Here is a 14,862-nt window from a genome sequence, read left to right as displayed (position 1 = left end):
TAATTTACAAATCACTTTTTTTTTTGTTTTTATTAGCATTTTTCATACTGTCACAGCTTTTTGGGAATTGGGGTTGTACAAGTTTCAGAATTATTGGTGGTGATGACACAAACAACACAGTTCAACATGTATCCTAATTAACTCTCAACATAGTGCAGAGTGATGATGTTGTGTGTGTCCTTGTGTATGTGTTTTTGTGTAGTATGGAAGATTTCTATCCCAGTAAAAACCATGGCCCTGACTCAGGTATTGGCAGTGACAATGGTGACAAAAGGCTGTCAACTACAGAGGTAAACAAACAGAAACACTCACACTCAATACTTGCTCTGCAGACTCACTGTTAGTAGTAGGTCTTTTTTATTTGATTTTATTTATTTTTTCAAACTTTTTTTCTGTATGCATACAGCTGTCATTTGTAACAGTGTTTGGATAGTGATTGTTTAAGTGATGAGCTAGTTTATCGACATCATGCTTTGGATTTAAATTTGAACATATTACTGACTTAGGGGCTGTTCACCCCATACATGTTTTTGTCCATATGCGCTGTTTTTATTATTTTTTTTATATGTAAACATGCGCTAGACTGATTTCTTTGACCATTGCACCACTTCTTGCTTTTTCTTTCAGCCTCTCGCAACATGATCTGTGCATTTATTTACACGCAGTACAAGGTTAACAAGAACGTCAACTCTTAAAATCGAACCTTAGAGACATGTGGATTCGGTTGTATACGTTGCACTGTATTTAGTTTTTTTTTAGTGCAAGACATTTTTTGGTCTGAACGGCTCCTTACAGTGTCTCTGTTATGCTTTAAGAGAATTTCTTCTGAAAAACTATAACAAACCCAAAGATTTGGGGGTTAGGCATCATCCAAGCCCTGTGAAAAGGAGACACAGATCACCACATCCAGAACTTTAAAGACTTGAGTGAAACTCAAATATAGTACCTTGGGCAGACATGTTAATCCAGCATTTTTTGTGTATGAGAGTGGCTATAAATACTCAGACTGATAAGGAAACTTATATGCTCCACTCCCTATTGGACCTGTGTTGGAACACCTTTTCATGTACAAACATATACTAGAGACAAACTCAATATTATCCCCAATTGTACTCAACACACTGTTGGAAACAGCAGCACAGACCTGGTTCAGATGCATAAATGACTTTAGGGTCGAAATAAGCTTAGGCTGGTTTAAGCTGTTTTTTCCGGCAGAGATAGTGGATGATTGATGAATTCAGTCATTTAGGATTAAAACACAACTACATACATAGAAGTCAGGCATGTAAAAACTAAACAAAATGATACAAACGGACCCCATTTACACATGGTATTTAAATGCATCTCAGATGATCCGATCACATGTGGTCAGGGAAGACATATCGCTGTTTACTCCTGATGTCTCCTGTGACCACTTGTTTTCAGATTTCGGGGTAGTGTCTCTGATTTCAAATTCATGATGACATACATCAATCACCATGCCAATGTGCACGATATTAAGCCGCAAAAAGTCAGAGATAAAGAAAGTACTTATAAAACCAGAGCTCTGTTTCTCCCAAGTGTTTTTGAAATTCACTCTAAGCACAAATGCAACATTTCGAGCAGAATTATCCATTATTTTGGTGGAGTACCTGCATTAACCTGAGCTTTAGATGTGTGTGTTTGTCATCTGTGTCACTGCATGTTGATATCAGACACACTTAAGAAGTTCTGTGAAGTTCTCATGCTTGTATGTGTATTCGCTTTTTCAAATTTTCAGAACGGACCGTTATTTCCGGGTTTTTTTTCATCATAACCGGCAAAGTTTAAACTCTTATTGTAGCGCAGCGTTTAATTGACAGGTGAGGCGTAGCACTTCACTGCTGTCCAGGACGCATTCAGGACAGATAGCGTTTACACCTCTCCCGTTTACATCTGTATTTAACGCTGACCACTTGTGATCGGATCACCTGAAATGCATCTTAATATCAGATTTAAAGGGGGTCACAGTTGAGCAGAACAGCTTTGTTGATCTTTGTTCCTTCCTTAATCGCTGTTTTGTCTCCCCTTCTTAATGTTGACTTCTAGCCATCTGATGATGACACGGTTAGTCTCCACTCTCAAGTATCTGAGACAGCGTGGGCTGATGCACATATACTTCTCACAAAGTTGGACTCAAACAAAGGTTTGTGTGTGTTCAGTGTTGGTTTTTGCCACAGATGATTATTTGTATAAATATTGACTAATCACAGTTTTTTTTTTATTTATTTTTTTTTAGTTTTATTTATAGTAATTACTCCCCTCAAAAAAGTTAAATGAAAACACTGTTTCCATTGAAATATGGACATTTCTCACATATTTTCACCTATAATGTGTAGACACCAAATTGTAACATCTTGAGGCCAACTCATTTTTTTTTCTCTAATTATACAAGCCAGTAATAGAGCGTAACAGTCTGGTTTCCGGAAGTAAAAATCCCATTAATTCTTTCCATAGATGAATAGATTTTCAATAATAATTTATAAATCTTTAAAGACAGACCTACCTTGAGCTCTGAGGTTGTTCATCAATGGTATATGTTTCCGTTGAAGCCATCCATCTGCGTTATTTCAAATTCATTGTTTAAAAATCGTGTTTGATAGCGGAATTTGTGGTAAACAACAACATTACCCATGGTGCAGCAGAGGAAGCTTCACCAATCAGAGAACCGCGGCCAACGAAGCCTGCGAAACATGCCTCGGAGCGACCGTGCACTCCCGTGACACTGTGAATGACGAAATTGAGTTGGTGTCTCTTTACCCTTAAACTACTTATCTATATGTACATATCAGAATATATTGTCTCTATACTTATACAACGTAATCAACAACCTAAAATCAATAGTTTTATATATTACTTAATTTTTTTATTCAATGACATCATTCGCAATGCTTCATGGGATTGTAGTTTGTGCCCTCATGAAAGACGGTAAGAACACAGTCTTGTATCTTTGTCTTTTTATCTTATATTCAAATACTTTTTTGCTTTAAATTAAAGTTTGTAATGTTGTGGTTCACCTTGGAGCTGGTTGGGTTGGTTCATGGTTTGGAATTTTTTTGAAAGTCAGTGGGAAAAATTAACGGGAAAAATACTTTCGGAACTGACACAGCTGAAAAAGTGGGTAGGCAATGTTGTGCTCTATTGCCAGTTATTTGGACAGCTGAATAAAGCATAAGGAAACTACCATAATGACTTTACCCACAAAGCCAGTTATGTCACCAGAAAGGCCAGACATGTATCTCTGTAATTAAAGGATTAATTTACCAAAACAAGAAAATACTTTCATATTTTAATAACCCTCATGACTCATTCCAAACATGTATGACTTTCTTCAGTGGAACAGAAAAGGAGCAATTTTTAAGAATTGTACTGGCCTCTCATTTCTGTGCACTTGAATGGGGACTGAGGTATCTCATGGACCCACTGATCCATTCACAGCAGTTAACAGCCCACTGAATGGGAGGATTATCAGTGAATAACAACTTAAATTTAAGTATGTACTCACACAAAGCTTTTGACTTCAGAAGACTTGGAATTTAGCTCTCAAATCATATGGACCACTTCAATGAAACTTTTATGGTGCTTTTGCATCCCATTCCTCATGGGGACTCATTGCATGGAAAAGAGTGACCAGTACAATTTTCCTTTTGTGTTTTACAGAATAATTACAGTCATACGGGTTTGAAAAGAATTAAGGGTCAGTAAATAATGACAAAAAAATGTTTGTTTTGGGTGAATTAATCACAGTCATGGCATACAGCCATGTTCCTCCTATACACTGGAAATCTTACGAAAATAGTTACTTTGCTATGACATAGTTTGGTGTCTTTGCACTCAGTAATTTTGTTAATTGCTAAACATTTAAACAGAAAGTAGCAGTAATATTAAAAGAGTATTTTTTTAAAGTATGGTGAAAATGAATAACACTCGCATGAGATGAAGACTGTAGTCATATTAGTCTTAAAGAAAAAGCTGCTTTATTCTACACATGATGCTGTGTGCACATTCTTGAGCACCACCATGTTGATCATGTCGAGATAATATGACCAGTCGAATATAACTGATTCTATCACAGTAATCCCCATGTAATCAGACACTTTCGCTGAATCAATGAATCATAAATGACTGCTAATAGCAGATTTACGTTACAATGACCTCAATAACTGAGAACTTCTGTTTTTGTGTGATGCTGAATCTATGCTGTTAAGTGTCAATGAGCATAAACACAATTTTTACACTTAATTTTGCACTTTTAAAGTGTAAATATCTTGTCTTGGTGTTCTTATCTCAAATATTTTGCAATGAATATGCAGATCAGGACCTATACGACTTTATTGACCCAAATCCAGATGAAGAGGCTACACTTTCTGAGGGAGATATGCAACACAATGCACCCTTTGTGTCTTGTATAAAGGTATACATAAAAAGAGATGTTCACTTCCTTCACACACTAAACCATATGTTGTACATGCTTCATCTTTCCTACCAAGAAACAGATTACACGCTTGAGTACAGGTATATACACACGCTCACCCTGTTGAAAAGACCAGCATTGCCTTTCACCAGCATATGTTGTGTTTTGGATGCAGACCCAGGCTTCTTTTACCTTTGTCAGCCAGCTTCATCAGAAAAACCATTCTGGAAGACCAGCTTTTTTTGCACTAGTATATTTTCCACCAGTGAGATTAGCACCAGACCAGTATAAACCTGCTTGGACCAGCATGGAAATGTATGCTGGTCTAAGCTGGTCTTTTCAGCAGGACACTCAATAGTGCATTCACCCACTGCATACTGTAATAGACTACAACTGATTAGAGCTTCCCTTCTCTTGTCCCCAGGAGCTGGAGAGGGTTTTAAAAACACACCAAAGCAAAGACAAAGAGAACTGTAAAGAGGAGTCTGGGTAAGTCTGTCTCGTTCAGGGTGCATTCCTGTACTTTAATAGTATGTACTAAATTCGATGAAGAATGTCTTAAATACTGTATATAAATACATACTACGTCCACCATGTTAGCATTGTTCTTTGACCTGTGATTTTTGGACCCATGACATACTAACAGCAAGCGCAAAAATAGTTTGCTCTGGTGATGTTAAGCGAGTAGGATACATCCATGAAAAACATTTTTTTTTTTTTTTTTTTTTTGGAAAAGAAACCTTCCTCATGGTTCTGTATTTTCCCTATTTTTGAATCTGATGGCCCCTCTACTCTTGTGGCCTTATGAGATAGCAAAGTCCACATGTTGCAGGCTTCAGAATCTCAGAAGATGCAGTAGGTTATTTGGGTATCATTTCCCTATCAGTGTGAGGTCAGCTAAAAAATTTGCTTCATGTGGTAACATCTAAATAACTGGTTTTATTCAAGTAAAAAAATGTATTTAATCTGACTAAATCAACCTGAATACATTAGGTTACACTAACTAAAGTCATTTTTAAGGGTTAGATCACTCATTTGATGTACTGTGTTGCATACTGTGCAGCAGGGAAGCATGGACACAGGAATTGTGATAGGTACATTCCTGCAAACAAAATCAGTGTTGAGTTAATATCCATGTACAGAGTTCATTTAACACTTTATGGACAAAGTATGTGGACACCCCCTTCTAATTAACGTGTTTGGCTATTCCAGTAGTTTCTGTAAAAACAAAGTTAATGTTTCTTCACAAATGACATTCTTGCAAATTGTGTGCTTCAATCTTTGTGGAAACTGTTTGGGGGTGGGTCCTTTTCTGTTCCAGCATGACAGTGCCCCTGTGCACAAAGTGAGGTCCATAAAGAAATAAGGTATTAAGATCTTGACTGGCCTGCACAAAGCCAGACCTAAACCTCACTGAAAACCTTTGGGATGAAAAAAGTGGGGTTTACTTAAAAAAAAAAAAAAAATCCTAGGAAACAATTTCTATGCAGAAATTGCTAGTAAATTTTACAGGCCATATTTCCAAGTACAAGTAAAAATTTTCAAATTTATTTTGCAATACTCTGTTTCAAGTAAAATTTTCTCACTGTTGTATATTTTACTATGTAGCACTGAAATATGCCATGCTTTTAAAAGTGTAAAAGCATTTCATCTATTTTTTTACATACCTAGTCATGTACCACATGAGAGACAGAAGCCTTCCACAGGAAATCTTAATGCATGTTATGTTGTCTATTAGACAACATCACCTTGCTTTAATGGTGATAGAAACAAATTCCAGAGCTGTGCACGCAGACCTGAACACTTGGTACACAAAACACAATGACGGTAACAATAAACAGATAATTGTTTTGATTCTGAACAGGTAATTTTGAGTAGAATATGAACTTCAGACTTAAAAAAAGAAGTAACTAAACGTAACAACAAAATCAACAATAAAAACGGTGTTAATCAACTTGCAAATAGTGAAACCATGCAAGCTCATTAATTATTCAAGCCTGGTGCATACTGGGAACACCAGCTTTGAAATGTTAAGTAAAGTTTACTTATTTTATTTACCTATGAAATTTACACAAATTGGCAAATAATTATAACAAGGTTTTCTACTTTAGGATTAATGTATGATGACAAATTGTACATATAATAAACAATCACAAATACTATTTACTTATAAGCTGGAGCATTCATTGTTACATTTAAATTTAATGCAAATGTATAATTTACTTAATATTTTCAAGTTCACGCTTAAAATAACTTATTCAATATAGAAAGTACTTAATCTTTTCTGCTTTGTTGTTAAAAAATGTTTACTTCACCAAAAAAAAAAAAAATGTCAGTGTTTCCTAGAAGAGTAAAAGCTGTTATAGCAGCAAACGGAGGGACTAATGCCTTTGATTTTGAAATGTAATGTTCGACAAGCACTTATCGGTGTGGTGTTCGAGTGTCCACATACTTTTGAGCATTTACTGTAGTGTATGTCCATTATAATCAGTTCCTGCCTATAAAGAGTTCCTATTCATAAAATCCAGCTGTGTATTCAAGGTCAGTACTCATTCAAATAATCAAGTTCCTTTCATAAAGCCTTCATGAATTCCCACCCTCAAAGTCAGAGTGAAGCAGTTCCTATACTAACAAAATGAGTTCTGTCTTTCTGCATTTTTTTCTCCATATTATCATATTAGCCAAGATAAAGGGAAGTGAAATTTGTACTCTAATTGTCAAGCATTTGAGCTGCTGACGCCAAGTTGGGGTGACTCATGAACTGGTGTGTTACAGTAGGTTGCTTCAGGAAGACTTCCTGTAGATTGTGTGCTTAAAGTCACATCATCCAAAGCCTTTTTAGTTGCAAGGCAAATAACCATAATGAAATCATTAAGTAGAGATGAAAAGTCTCCAAATTTTAAAACCGCTTACAGCGTGATGAATTTTTAATGGTAAACAAAGTGTTCCAACCAAACTATTTAATAATTTAAATTAAAACAAACTATTTGTTTCTAAAAATAATCAGTCGTTTGGGTTCAGAAGAACTTTATTTGTCGAATGGAGTCGTGTGGATTATTTTGGTGCACCCTAAATATGCATTTTGGACCATCAAAAAAATACATTCACTTGCATTGTTTAGAGGAGGCCTGAAATGAAATCCTAAAAATCTTAAATTCTGTTTTGATGAAGAAAGAAACTCAGATACAGCTTGGATGGCCTGAGGGTGAGTAAATTATAAGCAAATTTTCATTTTTGGGTGAACTATTTCTTTAATATGAATAGATTCCAGACATACTTCATCCGGGAATGTGGGATTTGTCCCGTGACCCGAATATATGCTGTAATAACAACAATTAAAAAAATAATCTACTTTGGTTTTGATAAACAAGCACCATTTAAGCACAAGGAACAACTTTCTTGGTGTGTATATATATATATAAACTCAGCAAAAAAAGAAACGTCCCTTTTTCAGGACAATGTATTTTAAAGATAATTTAGTAAAAATCCAAATAACTTTACAGATCTTTATTGTAAAGGGTTTAAACAGTGTTTTCCATGCTTGTTCAATGAACCATAAACAGTTAATGAACATGCACCTGTGGAACAGTCGTTAAGATATTAACAGCTTACAGACCGTAGGCAATTAAGGTCACAGTTATAAAAACTTAGGACAATAAAGAGACCTTTCTACTGACTCTGAACTGCATTACAGGAAGTTTTATGTGCAACATAAAACAAATGCATGTGTCATTTAATAAATTCAGAGTTAAAGATGCTTGCAGTGTTGTGGTGCTCCTGCCGTGTGTGCATATGAATGGGTCTACCTGCTGCTATGGGAGCTGTCTACGGAATTTGGTTCATGATTTGTCTTTGCGGTTCTGGTTAGTCGATGAAAAGGTTCAATTTTTTATATGGTAAAAAGGGTGGAGTAAAAGGATGGACGATATGTGGTTTGTGTAATTTTTGTGTAATTTGTGTAATAACCAAATGCACCAGTCAGATCATTATTTCCTAAAGGAGAATTCTTCCCCATAAATCTTTTTTCCCTATTATTTCACTATCTATCTATCTATCTATCTATATATATATATATATATATATATATATATATATATATATATATATATATATATATACACACACACACACACACACACACACACACTTTTTACGCTATTAAATTCCAATCCCAAAATTGTTCTAAATAGATTAGATTTTTTTAAACAAATTTCAGTTATTTTAAGTGAGTATTCAGCATTGTTTAAATTAAAAAATAAGAGCCAGTCCCTTCAAAGCAGTTGTAATGAAGGAGATGAGCCTCTGTTATTTCTGTTTAGCCTTGATTTTTGTTATACCTCTTTGAAAACTCCAGATGTGAGAATATGAAGTGATTCTGGGCTGTGGCCAGAACAATTTTAATTCATGGGCAAGTGGTTTTCAGGGTTCTCACGAGCATGTAAAACCTAGAAAATGTCTGGAAATTTTTAAATTGTGATTTCAAGGGCTGGAAAAATCACAGAAATTACAGTTGTGCTCAAAAGTTTGCATACCCTGGCAGAAATTGTGAAATTTTGGCATTGATTTTGCCAAAGTGTCTTTTATTTAAGGATAGTGATCAAATGAAGCCATTTATTATCACATAGTTGTTTGGCTCCTTTTTAAATCATAATGATAACAGAAATCATTCAAATGGCCCTGATCAAAAGTTTACACACCCTTGAATGTTTGGCCTTGTTACAGACACACAAGGTGACACACACAGGTTTAAATGGCAATTTAAGGTTAATTTCCCACACCTGTGATAAAAAGATATCCAAAGCCTTGAAAATGCCAGTCAGTACTGTTCAATCACTTATAATCAATTATTATACCTGTGGGTAGAAAAACCCACAGGTAACCTCAGGAGAAATACAGGCTGCTCTGGAAAAAGATGGTGTGGTTGTTTCAAGGAGCACAATACGATGATACTTGAACAAAAATGAGCTGCATGGTCGAGTTGCCAGAAAGAAGCCTTTACTGTGCAAATGCCACAAAAAAGCCCGGTTACAATATGCCCGAAAACACCTTGACACCCCTCACAGCTTCTGGCACACTGTAATTTGGAGTGAGGAGATCAAAATAGAGCTTTATGGTCACAACCATAAGCACTATGTTTGGAGAGGGGTCAAAAAGGCCTAAAGTGAAAAGAATACCATCCCCACTGTGAAGCATGGTGGTGGCTCACTGATGTTTTGGGGGTGTGTGAGCTCTAAAGGCACGGGGAATCTTGTGAAAGTTGATGGCAAGATGAATGCAGCATGTTATCAGAAAATACTGGCAGACAATTTGCATTCTTCTGCACGAAAGCTGCGCATGGGACGCTTTTGGACTTTCCAGCACGACAGTGACCCTAAGCACAAGGCCAAGTTGACCCTCCAGTGGTTACAGCAGAAAAAGGTAAAGGTTCTGGAGTGGCCATCACAGTCTCCTGACCTTAATATCATCGAGCCACTCTGGGGAGATCTCAAACGTGCGGTTCATGCAAGACGACCAAAGTCTTTGCATGACCTGGAGGCATTTTGCCAAGACGAATGGGCAGCTATACCACCTGCAAGTCCCAAAGTTCAGGTATGGTAGACATCACATCTGAAACTTGGTTGTACCGCAGGGCTGTCTCCCAATACATACTGACTCCAGACATTTGAATTAGGCCCATCTTCAAGTAAATTCCAATCACTTTCTCGATTTCTTTTTTACTGGTGTTAACAGATCTTCCAGTCTTTTGAAAGCTGTACTCGTTTGTGTTTTGTGTCAGAGCCTGAAGCATGTCTTCTGACACGAACCTCTGGAAGTACTGCAGTGGTGTGTGGATGGAAACATCACCATTCCAGAAAAATCAGTATTGGGACTGACAAAATCCCTTTTCAGCCAGCGATACCGGTCACAGGGCATGGTCGGTTTCTTTGGTTGTAGCTCAATGTCCTCATAATCATCGTCTGGGCAGTCAGTGGGTTCAGTGGGTTGTTGGTTTTCTTTGTCCACTTCACTGGCATCTTCATCTGTTTCTCTATCACTTGCATCACTGTCGTCTGAATCCAAATCAAGGCCACTCTCTCCATTTTGGATGATAGCAAGAACATCCTGCACACTATACACAGGTCCTTTCCTTGCTGGTGGCATTCTGAAATCGGAAAGGTAGTAATTATTTAAAAACTATTCACACAATATTCACAAAATATTGTATTATTCACTAAATCATTCCAGAGCATTAATTCCAATGCAACAACCATCAGCTAATTATAACAAAGAAAACACACATTCTCACAAGCCCCAGAATTATGCTACAACTATCCTCTAAAACATTCAAAAACATCCAGAACCTGTTTCTGCCCAACTGTTTCTGACTATCAAACAAAGCTCAGGGCCAGTTCAATGTAATTTTTTACAACTAGAATGTAGTCATTTATTCAGTTCAGGTCTAAATTCAAAATGTTAATAAAGAAAACGCATTTAGAACTTAGTTGTAGTGAATAATCAAAGACATTATATCTCTATTAGTATTAGTTTTCCTTTTGGGCACATGTGAGAAGTGCAATGTGCCCCCCACCCATGAAAAAATGCTACCTGACTCAACCAGTTTTATAAAATAGCAACACAAATATAATAAGCTCAAAATCATTTCACAGTAGCTAAACATCTACATGTTGTACACATTGTAATAATCACTAAAAAAAATATTTATTGTGTTCTTACTTGAATCTTGAGCTATTCAATCCAGTAAAAACCGGTTATGTTGCTCCGAGAAAGTTCGCAGGTTGAGTGAGCTTTGGGTCAGATGGTCCGGCACCTTTATACATTTTAATAGCCAATAGGATTCAGAGGCTGACCAACATGACCCATTGATTATTTAAATGTGGTCTGGAAAAAATAAAAAAATAAAAAACGTAAAGATGTTTTTTTTTAGGATAGCTCAAAATAATTGTTGTAATATTACAACCATGGCCCTCACAGGGATATATATGATTTTCTTTTCTGCTCTGCTTTAAAATGCATGCATAGGCTAGATATAGGACAAAACTTATCCACAAGCCAGCAGGATAAAGTTGGTCTGTCTGTTGAGGGTCTTATTGAGACATGCAGTATGTACACTATCAAGTATAACTGAAACAGCAGTTACATTTCGTAAAAAAATCCTTATCCAGTAATCATGAACAACTGGAAAGTTCATAGTAATTTACTGGTTAAAAAAAAAGTGTGGAAACCCTGGGTTTTATGTTACTGTGGGAGCAGCTGCTAGTTTGCAACACCTAATTGCCTAATTAATGCTAATATTTTAGTTTTGAAGAGAGAAGTCATAAACATTATTTTAATTTAAGAGGGTTTTGAACAAGGTGTTTGAAACCAATAGACAAAACCACTGCTAGAGACACATTTATGTAAGTGGACTTTTGCCTCAGAACCTTATAGTTACTGACATATAGCTCTTGTGACAATTTCCTTGCCTAAAAAGTAGCTCCGGTTTCCCCATTCTTCTTTACTTAATTTCCTTCAGTTATTGTAATGTCAAGGTTACTGATTTCCTGGTTCCCTGAAAGGAGGGAACGAGACATTACTTATGTCAAATGACGACTAAGGGTCTGTTAGTAAAATACGATTCGGATTCTTTATTCTGCCCTCCTCGCAGTCACTTTTCAATCAGGAGATTAATTCACCGGTGGGAAGAAATACAAGGACACAGAATGTCACAAGCAGTTCTTCGATTTGTTAAAGGAAAGCATGGGGTTATATGGTTCTTGTCACCCAAGGCTGGTTACACCCTTAACCTTGAACCCCCCCCCCATCCTCCATATATGGGGTTGTTTCCTCTCGCTTACAGAAGTACATTCTTATCAAGTACATTTTGTGCTCAAGACAGTGCCGAAAACATACAAAGCAGATATGCAAGCATCAGCATAAAAAGGTCACGTTGTTCCATCTGAGGCCTATTTCTCACAGGGTCACTCCTGAGTCCCTATCTCTCTGATTAGTTTTCAATCACGCCAATTCTGATTGGCAGATGTCTTTCGAGATACCGCCTCCATGCTCAGCTAGCATATAAAAGGCTGGTAGAAAGATGGGCTCGTCAGGACCTTCTTCGACTGAAGCAACAATAAGATCTCAAGCAACTTTTCAGGAGTAATCAGTATCATGGCAGGAATAGGTAACGTCTCGTTCCCTCCTTTAAGGGAACCGGGACTACGTTTCAGTAACCTAGACGTTCCCTTTCAAGTCAGTCACTTGACGTTACTTATGTCGAATAATGACTAGGGGTCCCTATGAAATAATGGCATAATACTGATATCACAGACAGCCCATTGGAAGAGTCCGAGACAGCGAGTGAAATCTAGTGACACTGCCATAGACGAGGTTTAGCCAATCTTTTCCATTGAACTCATGTCCGTTGTGGTGACGAACTGTTGGAAGGAAGACTGAATCACTGTCTTTCAATCCTGGTTATGAAAGTGGGTGCCTTCTGGGGCACCTTAAACCAAGCTAAGGAAGAGTTTAATCTTCCCATATGAAATCTAGGAAAAATTCGCTAGTTAAATAAATGCCCTAACTGCCTAACTTTCCGTGAGGCAGATAAAAAGGAGTGACCCCTAGTCGTCATCCAACATAACGTCGAGTGACCGACTTGAAAGGGAACTTGTATATTTGGAGGAAAAAAATGAAATAAATAGGTTAAGGCAGACATCCAAGTGTGATGTTTGATAAGAGCCTTTATGGGCGATAAACTATAGTAATTTTAGTAGTTAGATTACAACATTCTTTCACTCACTAAACAAATATAAAAGTTTATCTCCTTGCAAAATGCATGCATCACATCAGTGTGAAGGCCTTATTAAAGTCGTGTTTTATGGGGCCTGGGTAGCTCAGCGAGTAAAGATGCTGCCTACCACCCCTGGAGTCACGAGTTCGAATCCAGGACGTGCTGAGTGACTCAAGCCAGGTCTCCTAAGCAACCAAATTGGCCCGGTTGCTAGGGAGGATAGAGTCACATGGGGTAACCTCCTCGTGGTCGCTATAATGTGGTTCTCGCTTTCAGTGGGGCTCATGGTGAGTTGTGCGTGGATGCCAAGGAGAATAGCATGAAGCCTCCACACGTGCTATGTCTCCGCAGTAACGCGCTCAACAAGCCACGTGATAAGATTGCGGATTGACGTTCTCAGACGTGGAGGCAACTGAGATTCGTCTTCCGCCACCCGGATTGAGTCACTACGCCACCACAAGGACTTAGAGCGCATTGGGAATTAGCCATTCCAAATTGGGGAGAAAAGGGGAGAAAAATAAATAAAAATAAAATAAAAGATATCCTACAGGATAATGTCATCAAAATTGTGTTTCCTTCCTGCCTTCGCGCAGTTGGTGATACATGTGACTGAAGGCAATCAATGCAGGGCTGCTAGCTAAGACTGCATTATCTTTGTTCCAAATAAAAATCAGTAATGGGTCACCTCAAATAAGATGTATAAATTCATTGATGCATATTGAAGGAAAATGTCTTTCCCATTTTATTATGATTTCCACTAATTTATGTATTATTTTAATCTTAACTTCAGAGGAAATTAATTCACCTGGTAGCTGAAATTGTTTTTTTAAAGCCAAGCAACAGCCAATGAAATTGCCAGAGATAAAAAGAGTCTGAAAGTGAAGTAGTTTTTTTAGCCAAAAAAGAAAGAAAAAAGAATGCTTTCATATTTTTTATAATAATAGTTTTCATCTGTTATTGTACTTTTTCCCACCGCAAATCACTGCAAAAATGACTACAAGCCCTTTCTTCATTTTGTTTGATGTCAAGAATCAACTCATTATCGTTGACGACCTTTAATAACTGACATACAGTCTGCGATTAGTTTTGTAAAATGCGCACCAACACGACAGAAAACAAGGAACTGTTAGGATGTCTAAACGGTTTACCGGAAAACCTTTATGCACTTGTTAAATAAGAGTGTGTGAGGATAGACCTTACTTAGAGTTGTGCCATATATAATTTTTGACAAGAATGAAAATGAGGGTGTGAGGGGTAGAAGGATCTTCAGTGGGTTGTACTGTGGTTTAAATTGTTTTTGATCATTCCTCTGACGAGACATTGAAAGAAATCTTTCCCCCAAAAAAATAAAAAATCAGTACATAAAAAAAACTTTAGAAAACATGAGTTGTGAAAATTGGATTTGATCTAAATTGCCTTTATTCAGTGCATGCCATAAGTCTATCCCTCACAGCCTTGTTTTCATTCCCATCAAAAATGTAATATGACACTACTCTGAATACAGCCTATATGGGCATGTTAAGAACTTAGAAACGGTCTCCATTTGTCTCTCTTTCTTCCCAGTTGAAAAGTCTATTGCTGGTCACCAGCTTGTTTTTAGATACTGGTATGCTGGTGTACCCACCAGTCTTCCTAACTACGTAGCTTAAAGGGATGGTTC

At 37.1% G+C, this 14,862-nt stretch overlaps 1 protein-coding gene across 1 annotated transcript in view; it reads left to right on the top strand.

The window, feature by feature from the left end:
- Nucleotides 1-14,862, top strand: part of LOC127427858 (leucine-rich repeat and calponin homology domain-containing protein 2-like) — a 166,802-nt gene that overhangs the window by 82,890 nt on the left and 69,050 nt on the right. Inside the window, exons 7-10 of the mRNA XM_051675718.1 lie at nucleotides 203-290; nucleotides 2,068-2,164; nucleotides 4,332-4,432; nucleotides 4,857-4,921. Coding sequence (XP_051531678.1) covers nucleotides 203-290; nucleotides 2,068-2,164; nucleotides 4,332-4,432; nucleotides 4,857-4,921 — 351 coding nt within the window. The remainder of the gene's footprint in view (nucleotides 1-202; nucleotides 291-2,067; nucleotides 2,165-4,331; nucleotides 4,433-4,856; nucleotides 4,922-14,862) is intronic.

The sequence above is a fragment of the Myxocyprinus asiaticus genome, chromosome 3 (genome assembly GCF_019703515.2).
Source record: "Myxocyprinus asiaticus isolate MX2 ecotype Aquarium Trade chromosome 3, UBuf_Myxa_2, whole genome shotgun sequence".
NCBI classification, from domain to species: domain Eukaryota; kingdom Metazoa; phylum Chordata; class Actinopteri; order Cypriniformes; family Catostomidae; genus Myxocyprinus; species Myxocyprinus asiaticus.
This window is presented reverse-complemented; position numbering and strand designations above follow the sequence as displayed.